At 39.8% G+C, this 27,616-nt stretch overlaps 1 protein-coding gene across 2 annotated transcripts in view; it reads right to left on the minus strand.

Annotated features, from left to right (window-relative positions):
* The window catches only part of espn (espin), a 55,234-nt gene that overhangs the window by 22,297 nt on the left and 5,321 nt on the right, over window positions 1-27,616 (minus strand). Inside the window, exons 3-10 of one of the 2 annotated variants that reach the window (XM_050064109.1) lie at window positions 17,258-17,444; window positions 16,812-16,994; window positions 15,728-15,859; window positions 13,472-13,727; window positions 12,614-12,897; window positions 6,825-6,986; window positions 3,330-3,564; window positions 2,135-2,188 (exon numbers count right to left, since the gene is read on the minus strand). In XM_050064109.1, coding sequence (XP_049920066.1) covers window positions 2,135-2,188; window positions 3,330-3,564; window positions 6,825-6,986; window positions 12,614-12,897; window positions 13,472-13,727; window positions 15,728-15,859; window positions 16,812-16,994; window positions 17,258-17,444 — 1,493 coding nt within the window. The remainder of the gene's footprint in view (window positions 1-2,134; window positions 2,189-3,329; window positions 3,565-6,824; window positions 6,987-12,613; window positions 12,898-13,471; window positions 13,728-15,727; window positions 15,860-16,811; window positions 16,995-17,257; window positions 17,445-27,616) is intronic. The other variant, XM_050064110.1, reaches the window with a different exon arrangement.

Raw genomic sequence — 27,616 nt, forward strand, 5'->3', positions numbered from 1 at the left:
TCATGTCACTGAACTTCAATGTTTGCATCAGCCAAAACTAAAAACTTATAATATATAGTTTATAATATTTAGTACATAATACACAGTACTAATAAACATTTGATTTTGTCAGAGCATAAAGACAAGAAAAGTAATGAATTAAGACAACTCAGACTGATTTTTATGACCATCTTACACCAAATGATGGAGATCATAGGAGCACACACTAACTGAGGTAAAACTCCCATGATTTTAGTCCGAAATTGGAAATTTGTGAGGGCAGTGCAAACACTTTAAAAGTCGTTTGGTGTAAGGCCAACATTAGTTGGCGATCAGCAGATTATTTTGTACAATGGATCTTTATTGCCAAGTGCAGTAAGTGCTGCCAAAACTCTTTTAGGAATGCTCTTACTTAAAATGTAACTGGATCAGTCACAACAAAGTACGATTTCTAATTTTGGCAATAAAAGCAGCCTACCTTCATCCATTCTCCCCTGACAAATCTTCATTGTAGAGCAGAAACAGTTGATTATTCTCAGACAGACATGTTAAAAAACTAAAGAAAATACCCTGGACTGAAGTTGGTGTATGTATATCGGTGTGAATACACCGTAGTATTTGTGCGTTTCTGAGTTAAAGGTTATGTGTTTGCTTAGGCTCAGGGGTGTGGACTCAGCAGGGCTGCCAGATTGGGTGTAAAGGAGGGTGGAGCTGTGACAGGTAGAGAACATTTGACAAATAGCCTCTCATGATGGACATCAGAGCACAAAAGGTTTCCTGCTCTGGGTTTGAAATTATGTCAAGCTGAACAGTCGAACTGTCGTTAAGCACTTCAGATAGAGATGTGTCCTGTAGTATAAAAAGTTAAATCCTCTGCATCCTGTTAATCAATAGAAAACAATAGGGAACTTCTGTCTTTCTACATTGCTGCAGCAGCACTTTCAATCAGCCACCTGGTTTGTTGCTGTCGTCACAATGAGCTGTAAACTCATCTTGAGCTCTAAGATGTGTTGGTGGCTTTTAATTTTACGACCATCTAACAGCCTGTTTATTACCTAACTAACGACTTAGAACAAATCATATCATTAAGGAGCACACACACTGCTCCCTAACACTTCAGATAAAGATGTGTCCTGTACAGTATAAAAGTATAACCCTCTTCCCCCTGTTGATCAATAGAAAACAATATAGAAAGTCTAACCATCTACAGTGTTGCAGCAGCACTTTCAATCAGCCACCTGGTTTGTTGCTGTCGTCACAATGAGCTGTAAATACAGCTTGAGCTCTCAGACATGCGGGTGGCTTTTAATTTTATGACCATCAAACTGCCCATTTATTATCCGATTAACGCTGTAGCACAAGTCATGCCATTAGGAAGCACACTCTGCTCTTTAGCTCTAAGTATTTTATGGTATCCTACCATTAGGTGACAGGTGGCACATAAGAAGATGAGACAGTTGGATATTTTGTGAACGAAGCGTAAAGATTAAATGCATTGATTGTAAACGGTGCCTAAATGGAGCAATTAATAGTTTATAGCTTAATTAATGCTGCAGTTTATAACTGGTTTATAAAAAACCTGTACTGTATATTGCCCCATGAGCTGCTTGTCAGCTGTGACACAAAGCTGAAAAGTTATACTGTAATTGATCCTTCACTTAAACTTTTGTTTGAGATAATGTGCTTCCTCACATGCGGTATCCCTAACTAATATGTGTCTCACCACGCATTCTGCTTGAAACAGTTCTTTTTTAAGGTATCTGTCATATATAGTTTGGTATGATTGATATGTCTGTTTTTAAAATGCTGATGATTTTAGAGTATGTTCTCAAACCAGAGATGAAAATATAAATGTAGTGAGAGTAAAAATGGAATCATTGCATTCTTTTAATGAATTACCTAAAACATGTGGTGATGGTCCACTGGAAAGACTTTCTACTGAGATGGTCAATTTTTGATGTTGTTAAAAAAAAACCAAAAAAAAAAAACAGGTCAGCCACTGTTTTGAAAATTAAGATGGGTTGATTTCTTTTTGACTCCAAGTTTGTCACTTGCAATATTTAGTGTGGAGGCCTATTGTGAACCTGATGAATCTTATGTGTTTACGATGAATGAACTGATTCTGTTGAAAGACTGGTTCACAGTCTGTACTTACTCTTCATCAGTCTTTGTCTCACTTCTTCTGCCTGAGAGGCAGACACATCTGCGCCTTGGCAGAGCAGCAGTGAGGAAAGACCATGGCAGGCAAAAAAGAGAGGAAAAAACAAAACAAAGAGGAAACAGATGGAGATGAAGCAGATGAAAGAATGAACATGTGAACAGAAATTTACATTAAGGGGTTAATGGGGAGAAAAGTGCAGCATAAGCAGAAGAACAGTGTTGGCAAGCCATTTCCAAAAATTAAGAACTGCACTAGTAAAATGTTGTTAATTGTAAAATTTAACGTTTTTGATACGTTTTTATCTCTCATATTGTTGCTGTTGGATGTCTGAGCACCTGTTGCATGCCCAGCCATTTTGGATCCTTCTCCAATTTTCCAATTTTTTTGACAAGTAATTATTACTTTGGGACATTTTTCTCTGAGGTTTCATTGTTGATGTTTGCCTCACAGGCTAGGGGAAGGCATGCTGATTTCTTTGATAGTGTTTTGTGCTTCATTTGCTTTTAAGTGTGTTACTTTTAATATAATTTATTTTCTATTTTGTCTTGTGGTTGATTACTAATTAGTTAAATGTGAGAAAGGGTGATAGTAAGTTATATGATATTGAACTTCAGCAGTGATCACACATGTTATTAAGCAATTTCAACAGCTTTTCAATTGTCAAAGCTTGTTGGATGAAATACTAGGACTTTAACTGCCACACCTTACCCTACAATGAGGACTTATTTTTCTAATCCTAAAATCAAGCATTTTCAATACTCATGGGAACTATGGACAGATCAGTTGAAATTTCCCTGCAGCTAGAACAGTGTGTACACTGTCAGATAGCTGCATCCAGGGCAGCGTGGAGCACTTAAGGAAATGGATGAACACTAAACCAGTTCTCAGGGTAATGGTAGCCCAACATCATTAATTTATAATCTGTTATTTAGGATGCTAGGGTCAGACCCAATTCATCTTTACCCAGTGAGATTACATTGTGCCCATTAATACCAGGGGCTCTGCTTTCTAGGAATAATTGAACAATAATGTACAAGCATAGATTTTATCAGAAAAATATGCGTCATTGTATTATCTTCATCTTTTTTTAAGAACTTTTAACAGATGTTTAGTGCCAGAAAAAGAGTAGGAAATAAAGAGAAAAGAAGAAAGAATGAAGAAAGAGGAATAAAAACTTAGGGGCACTCACTTCCTGATGAGGAAGATAGGCGCCGCTGGTTGCTGTAGGTGCTACTGGCAGAGTGATTGTGGGTGGTTGGCATCTCCGGGGGCAATGGAGGAGGCGGAGGGGGTGTTGGCATCGGGTTGCTTGGGGGAAGAGGAGGTGGAGGTGGAGGAGGTGGGGGCACCACTGATTCCTCTGTGGTGCCATTCTCAGAGCTATGGGCGGGGCTGTCGGTAGGCTCCTCCAATAACACGGAGCCCTGATCGGAGAAGAGGGAGGGACAGAGCAGAATTAGTCAGTCATATTTTATACCCATTAACTTTCTCCTAGCAACCACATTGTTGTATTACTCTGTTGATAACAGGGATGTGACAGGTGGCCCACAAAGTGATATTGTCCACTTAAATTTAAACACCACTTGAACAGTGATAATTAAAATCCCAAAGTTTTTTTTGCCTCGAGTAGTCAGTGTGATTTTTGCCAGCTATTTTATTATTAAAATATGTAAAATAATGTTTAGAAATTAAACAAATGTAAACACATTAAACAATCAACACCTCTATTAATATATTTTCTGACTTTTGAAAAACAAACCCAAACTAATTTTTAATTCATTTATTTATCAAAAATAATCAAGTATGAAACAGTGATTGTGTTTTCCCTGCTTGCATAGGCATGCCTGTTGACACTCCTGCTGGGCTGAGCGAGCATCAAATTCTTTTATAGAGACTGTCAACGGTGACAGATGTATGCAGCCCTATTAGATGTGTCCTCCCTCTGCTAATCAACTCATAAAGACATAATACCCTGCTGATAATAACAGAGCTAATAATCTCAAGGGGAAACTCTGAGGGAAAACAGTGAGAAGAAGCCATCTGTCACTGCAAGTGATAGTACTTTAACCCCCCCCCCCCCCCCCCCGCACGCACGTGTCTGACACGCTCTGAAAGCGTGCCATAACTCTGCTGGAAGCTAGTTAATGGACCGTGACATTTAACTCGACCCCGCCCCTCCTTAGTTCCTCAGACGCGTGCTCATCATTGTTGCCCCCTTTACTTTTCAAACCCCCCAGAGAGTAGAGGGGAGGGCTGTGTCCAGATGGGTCTTGGCAGCACGTGCCGTTGCTCCCATTGATTAGCCGTCCATCTGCTAGGGTGCCTCTGAGACCAGGAGGGGCCCTGCTGAGACCTTAATTGGCTCAATGTGGATTGTACCCCGTATCACCCAGAACGCCCACACCAATGATACCCATGAGATTATAGGAACACTTCTCCAGGGACGTTGACGAGAGTCTAACAGACTCTGTTCATTCAGCTGCCTGTGCAAGTATGTGGCAGCAAACAGGTGGTTTATGACCAGGATTCTGTTTCCCTTTGTATGGCTTTATAAGCTATTTGAGCTTGCACACCATGAGTAATCAGCAACACATTCATCAGTAAAAGCTTTATCAAAATGTTTACTTTACAGCTCTACGTCATTTCCAAATAAAAACGACAAGGTTCATTACATTCTTTTTGTTTTGAAATTTGAATCAAAGGAAGTATAGTTAATCTCAGTATTTGTGTTGATCAGGAAATCGCTGAGAAAATTTGAATGTTTTCCCTCACATAAAAAAGGTTCACAGTCCATTTATTTTTATTCTACAACACGGAGTTGCACAGTGAAATACAGTTGTGGTCCCTTGTTGCTACTCAAGATGTCTGGATTAAATATATCTCTTACATTTTTACATGTTTATGTTTAAATTTATTTTACAGACTTGTTTGTCGGGTAGCTTTTTCAAAACGAGAAAATACAAAACATATAAGGATATCACAAGCTGTCACTAAAACAAGCCAATACATACAGAGTTAAAATACAAGATTCAGTTGTTAGTGACTTTCTGCTATGTGCTCCTTTGTCTGGGATTGTCCTGAGTTTGATCTATTGGTTCTTGGACAGTTTACACAACAGGGTGGAGACTCAAGAGGCAATGGAAATGAGGGAGAAGTTTGCATCAGGTGGCAAACAAAAGCTCAGAAGGACACAAGATTATGTAACATGCTGTGAGGCATAATGCACAGGCAAATAATGCAGTCATTGTGGTAACGCCAACACAGCAGCACTCCGCTAACCCTCTGCCTGAATAGGACCTTATTAGGAGCCTAAACAGTATAACCAGGGCACAATATATCAACATTTTATGAGCCATATACCAGTATGCATTAGAGTTAGAACCAATATTATGTTATTATAAAGTTTTACAAACACTTTGCCAGGGCTGCTCCATGAAAACTGAAGATTCGATTTATCAGTTGGAGACCCCTCCATTTGAGATTCTTTCACGTCAAACAGTTGTTTTTTCATTTATCCATTTTCTGTTTGTCAGTCAGTGTACTTCTGGGGACGTTTCGGTCCCCAGATGTAGCTGCAGACTAAGTGCTCTTCACTTTCACGCTGCTGTCCTATACAGGCAGCTGTGCAGACCCAGACCCAGGGTGAGTGAGACAGTAGCAGCTGCTGGGAGGAAAAGACTTTGCCCGGTCAGGCTCCAAAATACCATTATCTTCTGCTACCTGTTTAGAAGTGGTGCATTTACAACTCACAGCAACTTAAAACAATATAGTCTCTGGCTTTTGTTTGATATCTAGTGTCGGCAAAAATTGTTGTTGCACATTTCTGATCAGTCGTTAGCGTAGTTAGCATACATTAGCCATGAGGGCTAACTTGGCTTTTTTACTGTATTACGTTACCATCACTGTCACCCTGAACATCCTGCTGAGCCCTGTTTAAACTCTCAAACTCTATATGGAAAGAAGGAGTCCAATATTCATATTGAACAGCCAAACTCAATTCAGCTGACATAATTCTGAGTCAGGTAAACTCCTACACTTTGCGGTACATGCTAAATTACATAGCAATTCATGTTACAGTTTATCTTTAAGGAAAAGTCAATTTATAATATTTAACCTTGACTGAAATGAGCTGCTGCCCTGATGAACAAAGCTGCACTACATCAAAAGGACATGACAGTTAAGTTTGTGAGGTGACCTAGATCGGATGTAAGATGACCAGCAGTAATTACAGTGTTATATCATCAACATATTTTGTTTTTAAAATACATTTAAATAAATTGCAACAAAGGCCCTCTGATGGAAATAGTATACCATGAGATCTCAGTGTTGCTGTTTCCATCCACCACCAGGAATAATATAATAAACCACTTACATTTACAACTTTTAAATAATAGTGGCATTTTCCTCTCAGCCATCGGGTCAGTGCTTATTGTTGGTTTATGATAATGAAGGTGGATACAGAGAAATACAGACCCTCTGTTGTGGTGACCTTTCCACACATAGCATTTTACAGTATTGCAAGGCAACGGTATCTAGAGAAAAACATTTGCCAAAATATTACAGAAGCACAAGATGTTACATGTTGAACATATAATGTATCCATATAGTTGATTTGATGAACCGGCTGATGTGTGGTGTTGTCGCAACATGTTGAACTGTCATAAACAGCAGAGATGTGGCTTACCTCCTCGTTGGGCGGCATGTCTTTGTTCCCTCGGGGCTCGGCTGTGTCGCTGCCCAGGGTCTTGTAGTAGTCCCCAGTGCTGGGTTGCTTGCTGAAGCTCCTTGACCTCCTGTTTGAATCCACGCGCCGCAGTTTGTTGTGGTTTTCTCCAGGATTCAGCTTCTTACGAAAAAAAAAATGAGTGTGAGGAAAAACGAGAGGCCTTGAATTAAATAGCTTTGGTTTAATGACTTTGAATGACTAAGTGGGTAAAGGCTGGTGTTGGGGAATATCTAGTGATATGTACGTAAATTTAAAAAATGTAAAAAGTAATCAAAAAGTTATCAAATGGAATATGTTACATCACTTTAAAGTAATTGAAATAGTTACATTACTTGTTACATTTCTAACAATGTAACGATCAACCTGTAACTTATTACATTTAGGTATACAATATGTTGACCAGCCCTAGTTTTGATGTTAACCACACACTCTCATCCTCCAGGTTCTTAAATGTGAGGATTTATCTCAATTCTGTATCCTCTATGAGATAGTAAACAGAATATTCTTTGGTTTTGGACTGTTGGTCATATAAAAAATCACCTTGAAAAAATCAAGAAAACAAAAGGCATATTAGTCGGTAATGGAAAATAGTAAATCAGTAGTGGAACAGTAGACTAAGGTATTCAGAAAATTCAGTTTGCAAAACATGACGTGTTTTAATTTTGTATAATAATATACAACCTATTCAATTTTATAAAATAAATTAAACAAGATCACATTTATGATTCTAAAATGATAGCTGCCAACATTATTAGTATTGACAAAATAACAAAATCATTGATGTTTGAGAAATCCTGAGTGGTGAATGGCAGAAAATGGCTTTAATGTGGCTAAACCGTGCTTTAGCATTTGTGGGTCAACACACTGTAAGACATTCTTAGTAGCCTTTGTTGCCAGATTAGCTCTCTCATGTGACCAAAGCAGCCTTATTTGAATACCATAACAAGGCTGTAGTTCAGCTCTAGTAAAACATTAGTTTTGTTTCGTGTAAAGACTGCAGGGCCACAGAACACAAGAGTTCACATGCGGCTTTTGCACGTATGTAAGGGAGACCCTTCTGTCCACAGAGCAGGGTGAGAGGTCACTAACTTAACCCTTTCATTTGAGCACTCTCACTTTCCGCTCTGACATCTATCTCCGGCAACTAGACCTGTAAAGGCAGGATATCAAACACCTGTCAATCTGAGATTCTTCACTGTGTGCTGCTATTCCAAGATGTGTGTGTCAGGCTGTATGTAACCACATATTAGCAGTAGGTAAACTCACCCTGCATTAAATAACTAAGCCTTCAGGTTAATCTGTGGATACATTTTCCTAATGCAAAAAGCCTTGTATTTGCATGTAGTACTTCACTCAGAAAACTTTGCATTAAATCTTGTCCAAGGCATTATTTTTTTCCAAGAGTGTATCACAAAAATAATGTGCAAATGTGAGAAAAGAAGCCCCTTTATATTGTATATTTTCAAGAATTAAAGGTCCAGTGTTCCACTGATGGAAACGCAGTTAAGATTATTATATACCATTTCTGCCAATAGACAGACGCCCCTTAATCCTACATAGTGGACCTTTAACCTTGACAGTGTACATCTACCAGCAATCCTTAGTCATATTGCAAAATGTACAGGCCAAATCACAATTACCGTTTACAATAACTTATGGGTACAAAACTGCCATGTATATAAATGAAATGGCGCTGAGCAAACGATGCCTTCATTGTTTAGTTTTTAGCCTGCTAAAGAAAGGTCCACCTGAAAAAATCTGTATCAACTGAAGTGTATGCTATATTTTGAAGGTTTTCCTCACCTTGCTGTCTGACAGCCCTTTCTGACGGTGTACTGAAGCTCAAAGCCAACAGATTCCATTGACAGAAACAGTGATTTTTCTTTGCAGAACATGGGAGTTGCTAGTCTACTGCCACCTCAATCAGTTAGTGCGTTAGGTAAAGTGGTGAAAATGTTCCAAATAAAGTGTACACTTCAACTGCTATTTTTCATGTATGTCTTTTTAGGTGGCTATAATACATTTTGCTGTGGTCCTCGTCCACAGCAGTACATTGCTTAGCTTTTGTGCTGGTAGATTTGGTTTATCAAAGATGCTGGCAAAGCAACACAGTACTTAAAAAAGGTCAACAAAAATGTCAGAAAGGTCGAACCATCATGTTTAACTACACATCTTTAAACATTACAGTTACAGCTGAAAATGACTGCAGAAATGAACAACTTTGCCTCTTTCACATATCTCCGCAATTCAAATCAACTGCCAGCTGCCTGTGTGTTAATTGACAATTGACAATGACTGTCGTTGGGCCATGTCACAGTGATTCAGTCTCTTGTTACTTTGCCTTTCAAATCCAGGGATGTTCATTTACATTTAAATGCTCACCAGCGCTATGACCTTTCACAACATCTAGCCAAGAGCCTCAGACATCAAGCAGATGTGTAATGTTAACATAGGTGGAAATAATTGACAGCTGACCTGTGACCTCTCCTCCTTTTGTGGTGTCATGTTCTCAGTTCTCATAAGCCTGTTTAGTGTTGTTGACTCATGTCTGCTGTCAAAGAAATGGTCCCTGAGCACTCATCAGGTGGGAGGGTAATGTGAGCAGGGGAGCACTACAGATGGTTTGATTGTCATCCTCCAGGGAAGTGCACCAACAAAAGCAAATGTTCAAAGCATTTTAGCCCCCCCCGCTGCCCATCCCTTACACTGATGTATAAACACAGACAGACCGCCTTTCTCCCCATTACATGGATCTGTTTGTTAGCATAAAGTCATTGTTATATATTTGTTCTTACAGTCTAATGTATTTGTACACATTATCAAAGGTTGTTTAGCCTGGTTGAGGTTTGAAATGGTCCAGCACATCTGCATGTGGTTTTGCAAAAGCCTCCGTTAATCAAAGGTCACGCACAGTCATTACGCACGCACAGTTAGGGTGGTCTTGCCATTATAAAACAAGTTAAAAGTTACTTGCACACAAAGAAAAGTACACAATTAAAACATGACAAGATGCAACGCATTCATTGTTCAACCATAAAGCAGCTCAAACTGCTCCAGAACCCGGAGATTCGCCAAAATACACAAAGCGATTTGTTATATCTTTGACATTCCTTTTGCCTCGTTAGGAACAAAGCTCTCTTACTCCTCTTAATAAAACCTTACCTTAGCGTTAAGAATCCTCTCCTGCAGCTCTCCTACTTTCTGAGCAGATCCTCATCCACAAAGCCCAGTGGAGCACAGAGAGTAGCTGTCACCAAATCCAGAGTGTCACCTCCTCTCCGCTCGGTGCTACGCCTGTCACTCTACCTGGCCTCTCACTTTACCCACAGGCCTCATCAATAACCTATCAGGCCGGCCACAGTCATGGCAATGATGTCACCAGCAGCCCGCAGACCAACCACTCCCCAACCCTGCCCCACTGCCTCTTATGCAAAACACAAAGACCCAGGTGCTGCCCTCACCACGGCTGACCACACACAAATCTCTCAGGCTTTAGGATTATGAGAATACTCTAGCCTTCAGGGCCCTGAATTAGCAGCAGAACATATACTAATCACTGGTGAGATCTCAAAGTCCAAGTTTTCTGGAGTGACTACAGTAGAATTGAAGAATAAAAAATGTGAGAGGCAAAGCACTCATTTGTTTGGCTGCTTCTCACGAAACATTTGACTCCAGTCAAGGCAAATACAGACAAATGAGGGGGAGAAGCAGAAGCAGGGAAGGCCTGTATAGTAAAAAAAAACTTTCATCTGCATTCAACAGGCTCTTAGCGGGTCATTAATAGGAATTTTAGAATAAGTTTATTACATACAAAACTGTAATATGTACAAGATTGGTCCATCTGATCGGCTGTGTCCCTGGATGAGGTTACTGTTCCCTGTTACTATGGTACCCAAGGTAGATTGTTTTTCCCAATGTATATGGTAGACACTGATCTTGATTGTGTGTGTTGGTGTGTGTGCATGCATGTGTGCATGTGATCTGAGCATTGGCTTTTGTTAAATTGTTAATGAGGGCGCGCCCCGGGCTGGTCACCTGGGTACAGAGCAGAGAGGGGGTGGCACTAATTAAAAACTCTCCCCCATATGGCTGTAGGCGCATGCGTGCACACACAGTTCACCCTGGAGACAGGACACTGTTGCTACCTGTGGACTTTATAGCAGCTAACAATAACTGACTTTGCATAGCAGATCTACACACACACAGCGTCTGTTTTTCTGTCTGAACAATTATTTTTTCCAGCAGTACAGCACCTCTGCACTGACTGACATCATTCATTTAGGCTGATTGACGACAAATTATTATGCAACTTAAAAAAATGTTTCACCATTTTGCTTCTGTTGTAGTTGCAGAAAATAAATATCCAATAATTATTAGGAATATTCTAAAATCTCACTCTCACATTTGTGGTGTTTGGCTGAAACTAAAGTAACTTTGTTCATACAATTGGACAGAGACTTGTGTGTTGCTATCGTCATACTGGAAGTCATGGCAACAACCGGGAGATAAATTCTTCATGAGGTGAAAGTGATCTCTCAGATTGGTTATCTTTGTCGTAATTACATTGTTCTCTGAACAACTCAATTACAATTAAATTAGAATAACTTCACATCCAGCTTAAATATTCTTCACAGCAGCACCAAACCACCAGAAGCAGCACTAAAACTAATGTTGATGCCAATTTTAATTGCTGCTCCTTGTCAGCTCTTTAAACACACTGAGTGATCTGTTGCCAGATTAATTACTGGAATTAAGATCAAACCCATCACAACAACCATTGTGTATGCCAGGCCTGCCACGGTAATGAGCATCTTTGTTAGCCTCGTCAGCCATGCTAACACAATAACATCATTGTGGGCACCCAGACAAGGCACATTGTTACACAAGAGCAATAGCCCAACTGGAGCAATAACCAACTGATTAGACACAAGTGAAAATGGCAGCTAATGGCCAATTTAACCCAAACACCCCGGTCCTGCTGCTTCTTTAGGATTGTTCCATATCACTTATCATGTCACAGTCTCAGCAAAACATTTTTTTTTTTAATATAATTTTCTCTAAACTTGGGATATCAATGCATGTTTGAGCAACCTTGTAGGGGTGTAAATCACAAGTTTCATAACAATATGACATATCGATTCTTTTAACAATCATATGGTATTTGCTGATATCACAGAATCTGCTATGATACGATTTAGACTCGATTCAGTTCAGGGTCCTGTGATTGACAGGAGACGATATTAGTAAAAAATTCTCATTGTCTTTTTCGTGGCTGCTTACCATTATCTGCCTGGTGTAGCCGTTTAGATGGAAGGACCGAGGTGTGCTTGGATGGAAATGGTGACACGGACATGTCATGGTAATTTCAAAATAAAGGCGCATATAAAAGATGATAATATTTGTTTGCATTGATAATAGTGGATTGTTGATTATGGCATTGATATATTGATCAAGACTGATGTATTGTTACACCTTTATAACCTAGTGTGTATAATATACTGCCATGTGCAGTGCATAACCCCATTTAAGAAACATTAGGAATTACTACTATGTCTGTCTGTCTTTCTGAAATAATAAGTTAGAGGGTGACACCCTACTTATTATTTCTGAACAGTGAAACTGTTTGACGGACAGGCATAAAAAAATGAAAACAGGAATTCTTTGTTAATTTCCCTCTAGATGAAGACGCCTATACGAACAGCTTCAACTTTTGAGCTCAGGCAGGACCTCACTGCCTCTGTCCTTACCTCCGTCTTGCTGGTAGTGCTCTCCACGTGTCGCAAGTTGCTTTTCACCTTCAGGAACTCAGCTGATGTTGGCTCCTGAGGGGGCTTTGGTGCTGGGTAGCCTGGAGGCGGAGGGGGCACTGGGGGAGACTGTGGGGGAGGTGGAGGTGGATATGTTGGTGGTGGCGGCGGGGGCTTGGAGACAGCTTCAGCAGGTACCTCCTTCTTCGGTGGGTCAGAGCCTATGTCTGGGTTTAGCATGTCCATATATGCCTGCATGTCTGAAATGGCTGACTCTGATGCACCTGTGACAAAGAGATGGCCCATTTAACAAAAAGCATTCAGTATAACTTTCAACATTTATTCCATTTCCTTTGCTTAATACACCATTCAAACAAGAATGAGAAACATGCATTACTCTAATGATGCTCCACCTCTTCACCCAAAATGAACTATGTGCACACAGACCACTAGGGTGCAGCACCAGTATACCATGCACCTGTGGCATAAACCAAAGGAAGCTAACTGCTGCATGTTGTTAACTCTACTTCAGTAAATGGCTGTGGGTTCTTCCAGTGCTGAGATGCTACATTTGGCACATAAAAGACACAACAGTCACGAATTCATGACTAAATAAACAAAGACAGCAAAGCTTGTTTCATCTCCAGTATTGTTCTGATTATGAGCTGGTAAAAAATATATATTTGACTTTTGTGCTCACCATGATTTGATATTTTAATTTAGAAACAGAATGGGATATTATTGGGAATTCATGGAAATGAAATATATCATACATTTCTAGTCACCTCTTTGATTCACTTAAACAAAATTCTAGTCTAGTGTAAAAAGTTGCATATTTTTGCTACGTGCGTGTCAGACCTGTGTGTGCGACTGTGTTCAGCTGCGCGGGCGGGCCTCGTGACATTGTTAAGCTGCTCCTTTTCTCCCCAGTGCTGGACTGGCTGGAGTTGGCTGAGTCGTAGTTGGACAGGGAGCTGGATGGTGAACTGATGTCAAAGTGTGCTGCCTGGCTGGCAGGGGGCATCGTGGTGTTTGGGGACGAGAGGCCCGAGTCTGGCTGCTTGTACTCCAGGTCTGTTGAGGGGTCCCGAGACAGAACACGGTGCTCCACACTCTGTCAGAGGATACAGTTCATAAATACAAGTGGTATTATATCGGTTTGGTTGGACTGCCAAAAGTTTGGAAATGATTTCCACAATAGTAAAAACAGTAAAACCATTAATCTGTTAAAAATATTTTTAAAATTGGTCCTGGATTGAGTGAGACCACTGCAGATGGTAGCCGCAAAACAGGCTGCAGTGTCACCATTGGGGGCATGTGTACACCATCAATTTATGTGAACGGGAAGTGCTTGTTTTTGCCACCGAAGGGCTCAGATTATTATTCTAAGTGTCTCAGAACATTATAAAAAAGACCCCTACAGAGATAGATCTCTTTGTTAAAGAGTACGATTATTTTTGTTAAACCAGAGACAACCCCAAAATCGCTCTCACCAGACTCCATCTAAATAAACAGTAAGCTGCCGGTTGCAGCCCTTTAGCTCCATACTGGACCAATTTCAAAAGTTTTATTCACATTACTCATTAATTACAAAAACTTGGGAAAAGAGGATCCAGGTTGAAAATACCAAGGCTACCCTATAAGTAATTACTCATATTACATCATGTCTGTTTAATTACAGTTATTTGTAAAAGGATACAGTGTCATTGCACAAAACAGATGCATGAATCATGAATTATCTCCTTGTTCATTCATCAGCTGTTAAATCCCACTAGCCCCCTGTCCCTGATGTCTTACATGAGGAGAACAGCATTATGAGTTTAATTACTGCACACTAATGAAACATCTCACAGCTGATCAAAAAGGCTCTGGGGCCCTCTGCTTTTCCCACAGCGCAGGACTCAGTTGGCTTAATGTCCCTAATGGGAGGAATGCAAGAGGGGGGAAATATGTTTCCCACACACCAAAGAGAGTTAATTGTGGAAGAGTTATTATTCCTCCAGCCGCTTGGGGATACCAGTGGGTGGAAGATGCAGAGTCAACTGTGTATCAAGAGTTGATAGCGCTGGTAATTAGCAGAGAAAAACTGATGTCAGTCAAGGGACATGTTGGGTCAGTGACAGCTGTTGTTTGCTGAAATGTGCACCGTCTTGTGTTTACTAAGGTTGCATTTTGGCATTTTTGCCCTGGGGGACCAACTAAGAATTTGAATGTTAGTTATTACAATATTTGAAATCAATAGTATGACTAGTATTGCATTGGAATATTTGGACAGTTCAGGATTTACTATAGCAGAAATGATAACTAATTAGGATTTCACGCAGAGTGGGATGAATAGGAGGTTGGGCATTTGTCCTGTTGATAGACAAACAAGGCAACAGTTCACATGCTGTTCTCTGTCTAGAACAAATACTGTGTTTTGAGTAGAATTCCCATTAGACCAATTAGTGTGTGAAAATGTTTGATGAGAACCTAACCAGCAGTGTGTGACATTGTATAATCATTCATCAAACACTGGAGCACCTGAAGCTGTGGCTCCAAACTGACTGGCTTGTGACCCCTTAAAATCAGTTAAGTCTACCTATGACCCCGTCATGGGTTGAGGCCCTAGCGTGGATGTAAATAATGAACAGTAAAAAGTGATTTTTCCTTCTTGGATAGTTTGATCTGGAGATTTTTTTTACAGGCCTTAGAAAAGTTCTCATCTCTCTAATCATTTTGTGACCCCCTCGGATATGTCTTGGGCTGCAATTTGGGGTCCCAGCCTCTAGTTTTGAAACCACTGACCTACACTAAAGGGTTGCAGTTAGTTTGACAGAACAAACAGCACATAATTTGGTTAAGTTTTAGGAAAAAAAAATTGAAATTAATACATTTTGTATAGTTTTAATGTTGATGTTATTAGATATAAAAGTCTTTAAGGAACATCCAATGGTTAGATCAAGATAGAAAAAACTGCATCTAATTTGTTTCTTACATATGCTTTATTTCTTTGATGGGATTCAGAGTTTGTGAAATTAAAATACTTTGATCCTTACTGATCAATTCCCTGTGGGTCTGGCCCTGTCCACAGAGAGGTTAGAGTTGGTCAGGATGCACAACTGTGTCTCTTACCATGTTCTCCACAGTGCGCAGGTACTTGGCACACTGCGAGTGGCCGTTGTATTCAGCCAGGTCTGCTCCTGTGAAGCCATCCTGGTCCTTGATGCCCAGGTCCACTCCATTGACCACAAGGATCTGACAGCACTGGAGAGTGACATAAGAAAAATTGTCACTTTAGAGTATAAAAGATAGTGTTCTTTTATAATTGAAGTGTTCTTTTATCCATCAACATTTGAATTAGTTATAAGACCCTTCCTAGGAGGATGCAAAATATGACCTGATTAGTCAGTGACCATCTAATTCATAGACACAGTCTTGCTTGTAAATCACTATTATTGATAACCTGGAATAAAATCTCCTCCTTAAAAGCAGAATACTACATCCTCTTTAATTCAGAGCATTTCTGGTAATAAAAATAAACTTGGAACAGGTTAAAGCATCAGTTTTGAAACACCCCTGCCAAGTGCCAGGTGGACGTCAGACTAAGCTGCTTGTTTTCAGACTGAGAAAGCTTTGTGTTGCCATATTGACTCGACGTGTTAGCTTCCTAATAATGTTCTCTCCAGTCCAAAACTTGGGCCAGCACCTCATACGTCAGGTCAGCTTCCTTTGAGTTCACTCTTATGCAAAATAACAATTTTCTCTATGTTGTAATACATCATGCGTGGGCTGAAACAGCTGACTGACCAAAGCTGGACAAAACTAAATGTTAGTCAAAGTAGAAGGTCAGAGTGGTGGTAAAACTATAAGCCAAAGGCCATTTATTCAAAACGGATGGTTAAGTGTCAAACTCGGAATGAATATGTGAGCACCAATAATCATAATGCTTCTACATAACTTATATGAATATTGTTTGCATGACATTGTGTTTTTTTTAGGCTACTTCATGTCTGCTATTGCTCATGTTGCCATTACTATTAGAAAGGATCAGGACAGCCAACATTCTGCACAGTCACTCTACCATCATATTAGATAGGTAGATGCACACATTAAACACCCAGTTATTTAAAAAGCATTTCCATCTTTCACCATGTATGCTAATTCCAGACTGACTGAGCACAACAGAAGTAACAGCAAACAGAACACAAACACACACCTCCAGTTCACCGTTCTCTGCTGCGTCGTGAAGTGGGGTCCCTCCCCAGTTGTCAGTGACGATCTCTCCTCCGTGCAGCAGCAGCCAGCTGAGCACCTTCGCATGGCCACGACTAGCTGCAAAGTGCATGGCCGTGGCCCCGTCACCATCCCTGTCTGTCAGACTGATCTCTGTGAAACTCATCTGAAGTAAGAATAGATACAAGTTAGGAATTAGTGAGAGCTGCTTTGGGGAAAAAGTTAAAGAAACCTTTGCCTTTACATTCCAGTAGTAAAAACCTGTTTTGTAAACATGATGCAACAAAGTTCTGGTATTAAGAGTCATTTTGGATATAAAATATGTGGTAGACTTTGACTAGAACTCAGAGTATCATTCAAAAATATTTATCCAACATTAATTTGCCAGATCACAGGTTTGATCTATAGTGTTACAACATTCCTACGTACCAGCCAGACGATGACAGTGTTGTGGCCCATCTGGGCAGCAGCATGCAGAGGTGTCATCCCGTCATTGGCTCTGATGCTTGGATCCGCCCCGCAATCCTTGACCAGGTATTGGACGACCTCCAGATGACCCTCCTGGCAGGCCAGGTAGAGCGGTGTGGCACCATTCTTAGTTTGGGAGTTGACAACACTGTAGGGGAATTAAACAGTAAAGTGAATGAAGAGACGCATGAAGATCCAGTATCTATAAAAGACACTGTATGTTGCAGCCAGTCCTGCCGTCATCACTGAACTAAATGGCTGGAAAGAAACAAAAGGAGAGTTACTTGTTCATCTACACGTATAAGTCTGCATCCATAAAGCCTAGTGACTCCCATAAATAGATACTTTACAATTGTGGGTTTTAAATGCAACTCACTGGGATTTCAACTGTGTGATGGATTCAGCTTTATAGTCTTAAGGTACAAACCTCACTGCCTGGATGAAGGTTTTACTGAGTTCATGTCGATACAACAGTTGTCTCAAATACTTTTTGCATGTACATAGTGCATGTATAATTATATTTTCAAAAAAAAAAAAAAACAATCTCACATTTCATAATAACCTCTGCAGTGTGTAATAATTTATCACAAGATGTGGGGAATATATTACGTATTGCATTCAGGGTATTTATTACATAATAAAGGGAAAGTTTATTACATTTTTTGTCTAGTTATTACATAATGCATTGTTACCAGGGTAAATAAACTAAAAAGGAGAGCATGTGTTTGAAAGGCAACATTTAAATTGAATGCAAAACCATTACACAGAGCCTGTGAAAAAACAAAACACTAATTTGTCTTTGTTATTGTGCCTAGAAACTGTCACAGTCACTAACATGTGTCACTATGTATAGCCTAAGTATAGTTTGTGCTTTCTTTAAAAATGAACCATTTGATTTCTTAAATCCTTAACTTTATCTAACATGTAAAGGATTCTTTGTTTCATCAGGTTTCAGTTCTTGTGATTTTTACCATGAAACACTTAAACTCTACACTGAGACCAAGACTGGAAAAAACACACCATCCTGTAAAAGTGGAATTTTGGCTAAGATAAATGGGTTGGTGGCCCACCATTGCCTATAATTGCATCACAGTCTCTAGCAGTCCCTGGTCGGTCGTTTGGTGGTACACCACTCAGAATACAATCAAAACGCGAGGATTTAATAATAATGGAGATTTAAGAAAGTAAAATGTATTTCATGGAGCATTCCTGTAGCATTTACTTGTCAATTTTCTCTCAAAATCTCAGTTTATTGTTGGAGCAGTTGATGACAGCACAGCCGAGAAACAATATGCCATCGTTTAAAACTGGACTAAATTTTATTGAAAAGTCTCTTAAAATAAACACTACAGTGCTTTTTTTAATGACATTTGATAACTAAATTTTAATATATAACCTGTTGTGTATGATATGCTGGGAAGACTTCTAAGCAAAAGCTCTTCAAAAGGATGTGGAGGGATAAAAGGCTGACAACCACTGCAGACCTGTACATTAATAATCACTTTGCATCTTATATTGAGCTGAAAGAAACTCTCTCTGTTCCTTCAGCTCACTTTATGAGTCAGATATTTTGTTAAAAACATCCCGGCTCTAAACATCTAGTCTCAAAATTGTGTCATTTCTAAAATGTATCCTCATGTATCTGATAACTGTGACACATATTACTTTACATAAGGTACCCTAGGTCTAATCTCTTGGTTTTGTCTTAAAATTGTCATATTTTGGCAGGATATCTTCTCTTGGTATTGTAAATTTTCTGAGAGATTAAAAGAGAGGATATTTCTTGGGGAAAGGAAGGCTACCAGTGCTCCTTGTTTCTCTAGGCGGCTTGGGGAACTAGTGTTGGGAATACATCTAGAGAGGCGAAACAATACACTGGGTTTGCAGGATAAGTTTGAGAGTAACTGGGGCCCAATAATTAGGCATCTTAATTTACCATCAATGAGTTTAAGCCTGAGAGACACCATGTTTTGTTATTCTTAGCGGTTTTTCCTTTTTGGTAATGTAATGGGCTTATTATTATTGTTGTATTCATCACCGTCTAGTCAGGCTTTCTGTTGTTGTTGTTTTTTTTGGGTTGTTTTTGTTTTTGTATGTGTATGTTATAAGTTGGTTTATAAATGTCACTTTTCTGTGATGAACATGAAATATAGAGCCAAAAACCCTTACATACATCACAGTACAGTGTGCTGGTTTTCTAGTGGGGCACTGCAGCAGTAATGGTGGCTTGCCTACTTCCTATTTCAACTTGGATCAGTTCATTTAAATGATCCACTCATTATCCCATAAGCAAATTGTGCTCTTCAGACACTACAATTAAATGATTGTTTTCACTCTTTCAGCTGTCAGATGACAGAAACCCATTGATCTGAAAGGTCAACTGTGACAGGAAAACATCCCTTTGTCAATGTCAACAAGCGGCTATTTTGAGAGCAGACAGAAGTGACGCTGAGCCAAATCCCGCTTCCCTATTTCAAAAGGCCCTTAGCCCCGCCTCCCATCCATTGCTTGTATCCCTGCTTGTCCCAGATCTTTTCAGTCACAGTGGGAGGTCAGGGAGTGAATGAGCGCTTCCCCACTAAATCCCATAAGGGTGTGCTTTATTTGGACACTGACAAATGAGCAATGAGTCTCCTAAGAGGATTACCACTCCACTGGCTTTGCCCGACTTGCTCTGTGCTTATCCAAGGGTTGCCAGTCACCAAGACAGACTGAGTAGGTGAGGAGGAGCAGAGGAGGTGAGGAAAATGAGAGGCAGGGCTTAAGTGGACGGGTGGATCTTGTAGACACAAACATGACCCTGCCAAACTTTCCCTCCCAAGGATGTGGCTCAAGGCCAAAACTCTGGTGACTAAAGACCCTGCATTACACCACATGTGGATGTTCTGGTCTAAATCTTAACACACAAGGTTGTACCTACCTATGATCAATCAGGTCTTATTCTGAGCCAGAAAATAGATACACATTCTTAAAATAAAATCATCTGTGGAATATATAGGTATAAATTTCGGCAAATTTGTGGTTATGTTTGAGGCTCAGGCTTGTCTTTCAGGAAAAATATTACAAGTAAAGACACTTAAAATATTTGAAAATAAGTAGGGGAAGTAATCTACAGATCTGTCATCAGGAAGTGGGCAGACTTGTTAATTATTGAGTGTAACCAAAGTGGGCTGAAGTTCACCTGCTCACTGAGGTCTATATAGCAGAGAAGCTTGCATTCATCATTAATCCTAACCACAGACTTCGTTATAATGACAAAGTCGAGTGTATTTGGGGTAGGACCGATGCATTTCTAACATAGCACACAAGCCTTTGTCACAATACTCCAAAGTGAAGAGGCTTGAACACTTCACTAAAGAGGTGCTTTTGGAGAACAGGTGTGGATTTCACATAGCTAAGAAAGAAGTTAGCCTTGTGTGACGACAGAGCTAGCAGGTGGCCCAATGGGTCCTCAGACACTTTGTCACTCAAAAGAGAAAAAAAATGCACTTTAAAGAAGGAGACATTTGATATATTTCCAGTTCAGCTCCGATGAGTAATTCACCTCAGTAATTGTCTGTGCACTGTCCCGTCCCCCACGTACACAGTAACAAAGAGCAAGGTTATCTTCGTTACTGGTAGAGTAATTGATGTCACACTAATAGTCCTCTTGTCTGATAGCTGAGGCTTGTTAGCTTCTCAGTGGCTTTTCCTGTATAAATAATAAAGAATGTTGTGGGAGAATTTATGCTCTTTACTTAACAAGGTGACCCAAGTCTTTTGTGTAAGAATTCTTTCTTTCATGGAAATTTACTGATAACATAATTTGCAGCTCTTGTCTATATATCTTTAACCCTTTTTCCACCAAAATGAGTGCATGTATGCAGGTTTTTAAATGCAGGAAAGCTGTTAATAATAGGTGACAGACTGCTTTCCCATTGCCATGCAGTAGACGAGTGTGCCTTTCTGTTTTTTTTTTTTCTGGTGTGTCATGTTCGACAACACAGACTGGAATGCAGGTTAGTAAACAGTAGAAAGACGCAGGGAGGCCAGTAAAATGTTACCGTGGTTACTTCTTTTTTTATATCTGTTATTTATTCAGTCTCTCAAAGTCTGCGTGCTAAGAATAGCACATCTACCCGGGTGTCATATTTCCATCACTGCTGATCAGGGCCGATTGATGCTGAAGCCAATGGCCATGACTACTGCAGTCATTTGTCCCCCGAGGGAATACTGATTATAACCTTCCCCACAAAAGCCAGATGTTAGCAGGTGTTAATGGGTTATTTGTCCAGTGGGAATGGGGCTTTATTTTAGAGGCTATAGCTGTTGGCAGCAGAGCCCAAAAACTGTAAGACAACAACATTAAAACATAGACAACAAACCTCAAGGGACACACAGGGACATTTGATGTGGTCCTATTTGAGTAGAACACTTCAGGATTTTAGGGTATGTTTCCCACTGATGCTTCACATATTCAAAACTAGATAAAACAGCCCTGAGCTCACCTTATGTAATCAGTGCAGTAATCTTCACGTTAAAATTGCACGTCTTACGTTATAACCTGATAACAATACTCTCTCAAAGTGTACAGTTTTAATACTGTGAGCATCTCAAAATGGCACGTTACATTGCTTTTCCTCAGTGTAAACCTCTTGTTGTAAAACAGAACAGAAAGGGTTTTTTATCCAACTTGTACCAAGAAGTTATTAAGAAGATTAGTGCTGAGGAAAATAAGTGCAGCTCAGCCGCTGGCTGCATGGAAAACTTTACTCACCTATTTACCCCTTACTCTCCATGTATTAACGCAATGCTGAACGCCACCTCACATAACGGGACACTTTGCCAATTTTAAACCACCTTTGTTTGATAACAGTTCGGGTAGTATGTGTAAATGAACTATGGTGAACTTCCCTCCATCTTACCAGCACCCAGATCTCCCTGCTCAGCTCAAATCCGGCGGATGACGTGTTATGGTGGCTGAAGGGCTTTTGCTTGAACTACGATTATTATATATTTGCATTTTCAGATGCCTGCCACCATGGACACAAAGAGCCAGAAGCGGATCGAGAGAGAGCCGCCCCTATGACTCTCTCAGCCTCAGACCAAACTTTGATCAAACTTTAAAACTAGGCAGTGGTGATCAAATTTATACCAAGATTCTGTCACTATATTGCCTATTTCTCACCTAAAGAGTCTTGCAAAACATATTGTAGTGCACTGGTAAGCTGTAATAGCAAGAGTTCTTGAACAGGAAGAGGGCACCTTACGGTTTCCTGTATTGTAAAAACGAAGGCTGAAAATACAAGATCAAATGTCAAAACTAGGCATTGTTGATAAAATATGAACCAAGATTCTGTTACTGTATTGAGTATTTCTCGCCTCAAATGTTGAACTCACTGTTAAATTGTAATTCCTGATAATTTGGTACCAGCCGGCCGACATATTGTTTCCTGTGTCAAAACCAGGCCCCCAGGAAAACTGCTCACCCTTGCAGCAAATTTGTCCCAGTGTCCACTCGCAGTACTGCAGCGAAATAATCCCCTGCAGCCCAGAAAGGATTTTCCCCGTAGGCCCCCATTGTAAAAGAGTCGTCTGTAAATCTGTTTACAGGACACCTGGAACTGCAAACAAGATCAGTTATGACTCTTTCTATTTTGAATTTTTGAGCCATGGTGGATTTATATATATGTAACTTTCCTCAAGCTGAGAAAAGCGATTAAAATACCTTTGACGTCATCACAATGTAAAGTCTACGAACCGAACGAGAACTGGTGGGCAGGGCCAGGGGGAGACACCTTACTGCGTACATTCAGTGGGCCGCACACCGCGGAACTAAACCTGGAAGCTAGAAAACTTTCTTGGTGTGTGCACCAGGCGAGCAACTCCATTGGAATGAGTAGTCGCCATCTTGGCATTCAATATCTAGTTATTATCAAAGACTATGGTCAAAACAGATAAGCTTACATTACTTTTTTTAAGTTTTTTTTTTTTTTTTAAAGAAGATGGTCCTAAATTAATTTTATGGTGGACTGTATGATCCATTTGAGTTATACAGTACATATTCCTGCTCAGCAACTGTTCTGTAAACATGAGAAGTGAGGAAAGACTAAACAAGGAATTCGGAGACTGTCCTGTGTATCCACCTTGTGTGTTTCCAACAAACCTTTATATAGCCAACTTTCTAGAATATACTACTGCAGAGGTCTACCCTTTTCAACTGCATGTTGGAATTATGGCTTGGCCAAAGATCTTAATCTGCACTAATTGATTGCATAACCTGTCTGTAGCCTCTCTCTCCGTCTCCCTCTCTCATTCATTCACTCTTTTGTGTGCTGAGGCTATCAGCAGAGGCACAGCACATGAGCCTGTTTGTTGTGGTTCTCTGGGATGGACAGGCGAACGAGCTACCAATTCAGATGCTAGCTTAAGAATCTAACAAACACTAAAATATTGGGAAACAAAGCCACATCTGTGTTGTGCTAATTGGAACACAAAAAGACTTTGATTGCTTAATGAGTACAACACTGCAGACAGCTGAGTACTGCTGCCATTTTATAGTACGACCTCTATCCTGAGTGCCTGTCTATACTTCACAGGGGACCTCTAACCTGTGCATGTCATTCAATAGAAAATGAATTTGCTATGTGTCACTTGTTATACTGTTATCCAAAAATAACAACTATACACTAAAGGAAAAAAACAACAACCATCTCAGTGGGTACTTCATGTATGTTTAAACCAGCACTGGTATTTCTTTACATTTTGTACATACACACATTTTACCCAACCAATGAATAGATGTGGTAGTTGTAGTTTCCAGGCTGTTCTCACACACAAATCATATGTATACCTATGAAAAGTAACACAGCAGAATTTGGATATAACCCCTATAATCATGAGCCAGTAATTCATATGTAAACCAAATAATCAGGAAGGCTGCAATAACATGACAAATATGCTGACTGAAGTAAAGAAGGAAGTAGTATAAAGAGGGAAAGTTTGCTGGGGGAAAATCCTGTGTTTGTTTGGCCCGTCCACTACCCCAACCTGCTTCCTTATGCAGACTGGTGTTTGTGTCTTGTGTGAAACCAAGTGAACTTTGAATTATTTTAACCTACTCAACTTTACTTGCCTAAATCTAACCTATGTAATTTTACATCAAGTATGTAACATGACGTTGCCATTTAGAGGGTTCTAATTCGCACTAATTTGTTAGATATCACACAAACCACTGTATGTGCATTTTCAAAGGCAATAATATGACCATTGTATAAGGATGCATTTTAATTGTGTGTTTCAGTGGTTGTAGTTGCTCTAAATGCTGTGTCAAGAATAAATTTCAGTGGTAAACTCTTGCAGATCCTTTTATTGTCTGTCATCAAAAGGTTGTATTGGATAAAGATATATATGTCAGATATAAAAATACTGGTACCAAGCCTCAATCCTAAAACCAGCTCACCAGAATTCAAAAGTCTAAAATGGTCAAAGCCAAGGTGGAGGTCTTGAAATGAATGGCATATGCATTCATGAAATAGAACTTAAACCACTGGTTTAGTAAAATGATGCAAAAAAACTTCAAATGTAATTGGTTTTTGGTTGTTGCTTGCTTGCAGCAACACTCTCATCATGTTATTGTTTCGTCAACAGTTGCTAAAGTGATCATGTAACAGAGGAGGTCATGTTGTCCATGTGATTTTTCAAGCAGAACAAACTGAGCCATCCAATTACCTCCTTAAACTCACTGATACAAATTTGCAGCTTGTAATAAACCCTGAAACAAGAATGCTATCTCTATTCTGCAAAGTTCAATTCTAAACAATGCCTGAGGCTAGTGACTAGAAAGCAGCCCGTCTATTCAAACGGATTTGTTTTCCTCATTATCTTATCGCCGGTTGGCGCTACTGTGTGTCGCCGTGGAGATGGTGGTAAACAGCAACAGTGGGAGTGGTGGCGGAGAAGAGTGAATGGAGCCCAGCTATCAGGGAGCTACCATGTCCCTGGGGCTCATTAAATTTTCAGCAGCTATGCACCTGTCTGGGGTGCAACCACACAATATTGGAGGTGCAGAGCACAAGGTTAGTGTCTGGACAAGCCGGTCATTCTGCTCAGGTCATCAAAGATAAAGCAACAGATAATACTGATTAACTTAAAGACTAAGTTGTAAATGAGCTACATTTCTATTTCTTTATGGCAGCAGTTTGTGATCATTGTTGATGGCTGACAAAGACACCAGCACAGAGAACATCCATCAGCTCAACGGTTATCTCCGTATTTACCTTTTTTATTCTTTTACAACCAGACAGGCGTTATCAATAAACTGAAAAACAAACCATGCAAGGCACACAGTCTTGCCTTTAATGTCACCCAGAAGAACCTGTTTGTACACTGAATTCACTTTAATATCACTAAAATAGCAACAACTAATTTAAGTTTAATAGCATTGATTGTTTACCACTCTCTGTCGGGAGGAATCAATCAACAGCCATATTACTGAGATGCCAGTGAGCAGGACCCAACCTATTCATCTCCTGCATGTGTCAGTTAAATAAATTTGTATTTAGTGCTGCAGTGCAGCCATATTACAAACACAATCAAGCAATTACTCAAAATATAAAGTGTCATAACATGAATGTTTTCATCCAATATGAAGAACTGTTTCTTTAGGGAAAGAGCTAACACCTTTCCTCACAGTGTTAATTCCAGTGACTGTAACTGTTAGTGGGGCTCTGATTAACAGGTTATTATCCCACTCCCCTACTAGGGAATATCAGACACACAAATCCATGTGAATACTCAAGAAATGATGGTAATACTCTGTACTTCAAAACTGCAGGTCACATTGCCAGAGCTGCATATTTCCTCATATCAACTGGTGGCTCAGTGAAGCTACTGATCTGACTATGGAGCTTTTTCAGTTTTTCTTTGCTCTCAATACGGTCGACACAGACATACTAATTATACATTTGGTCAGAGTTGTGTAACTTGAGTACTGCGGTGTAGATGCTGCGAAATCTGTGCATAACTTTTTTTTTAAAGCAGATATTACCACCGAACAACCTGGTTCCTGCTTAGGAAGAGTCTGTAGTGTTGGTTCATTCTAATCCCGTCCTTGAACTACGCCTCACTCTTGTCCATGTAGACGTAATAGTTAATATGGGAGGGTGTTATCTCTACAGGGCACTGGTGGGTCTGACACTGAACTGATTAGGGATGATATTCATCAAGGGGTAATCACACTCAAACAAACACAAACACTTTTTACCAGAGCAGTAACAATTAGTCAACTGATATAAAATTAATTGGCAAGTATTTTCATAATCAGCTAATTGTTTAAGTCATTTTTGCTTAAAGAGTGACTGAAACACTTGATGATTCAGGTTCTTAAATTTGGCAACTTGCTGCTTTTTTTGGTCTTGCATTATACTAGTTTGATTTTTTTTTGATTATGGACTGTTAATGTATAAAACAAGACACTTAGTGGGGAACTTTGCCCATTTTCAACTGCAGCATGACAGAATGTGCAGATTAAAGTGTTTGGCATCCCCTTGTGCCATGAGTGCCTAGAGCACCCAGACCATCCACTGACTGATCCAAGTCTGCTGGGTGAGGTGAAATGTGTCATCAGTCTGCTGGCAAATGAGTGGGTGTTCTGGGCGCTTGTGGCACAGGGCGAAGCCAAACATCATTAATTTGCACACACTGAGTTGACAGAGCTGGTTGAAATTTGGCAATGTTTCCCTTTAATGATGCCACCTTGTGCTTTAGGATAGTGTTTTGGCCATTTTTCATTTTTTTCTGATGTTCTACAGACCAAATGATCAATCAAGAAAGTAATTGACAGACTTACATTGCATCTAATTTTGTAATTGAAACAAGATCTTAACAAAAATACATCAGACCACAAACACTCATTTGATTTGTTAACATGGCTCTCAGACAGACTTGTGTCAGCATTATGGAAATAATTCTTAATGTATTATATAAGCAGCACTCAGGGCTATGGTGCTGTGCAGTTTGTTTTTAATTGGAAAATTAAGCCATTAAGAGTTTTTCTTTATTCTAAATGGGATTTAAAGAGAAAGTATTTCAACTGCCATGAGTAACAAAAAAGTAAAGTTCAGACTGCTTCCCCTCAGGGCCAGTTGGTGTCGTAAATAATACCTACAGTCTGAGCCAAAAGCTGATCACTTGTTTGGTAAGCATCTGAAAAGATGTAAGAGTTTACTTGCTGACCTTTGAAATCTGGTAGATAATTTATCAATGTCAGACTGCTTAATTGGCAGCAGTCTGAAATCTGAATCTGAGCAGTGGATCTGCTGCAAGCTGTTTCAGTTACAA

The sequence above is a fragment of the Epinephelus moara genome, chromosome 16, assembly GCF_006386435.1.
Source record: "Epinephelus moara isolate mb chromosome 16, YSFRI_EMoa_1.0, whole genome shotgun sequence".
Classification (NCBI taxonomy): Eukaryota; Metazoa; Chordata; class Actinopteri; order Perciformes; family Serranidae; genus Epinephelus; species Epinephelus moara.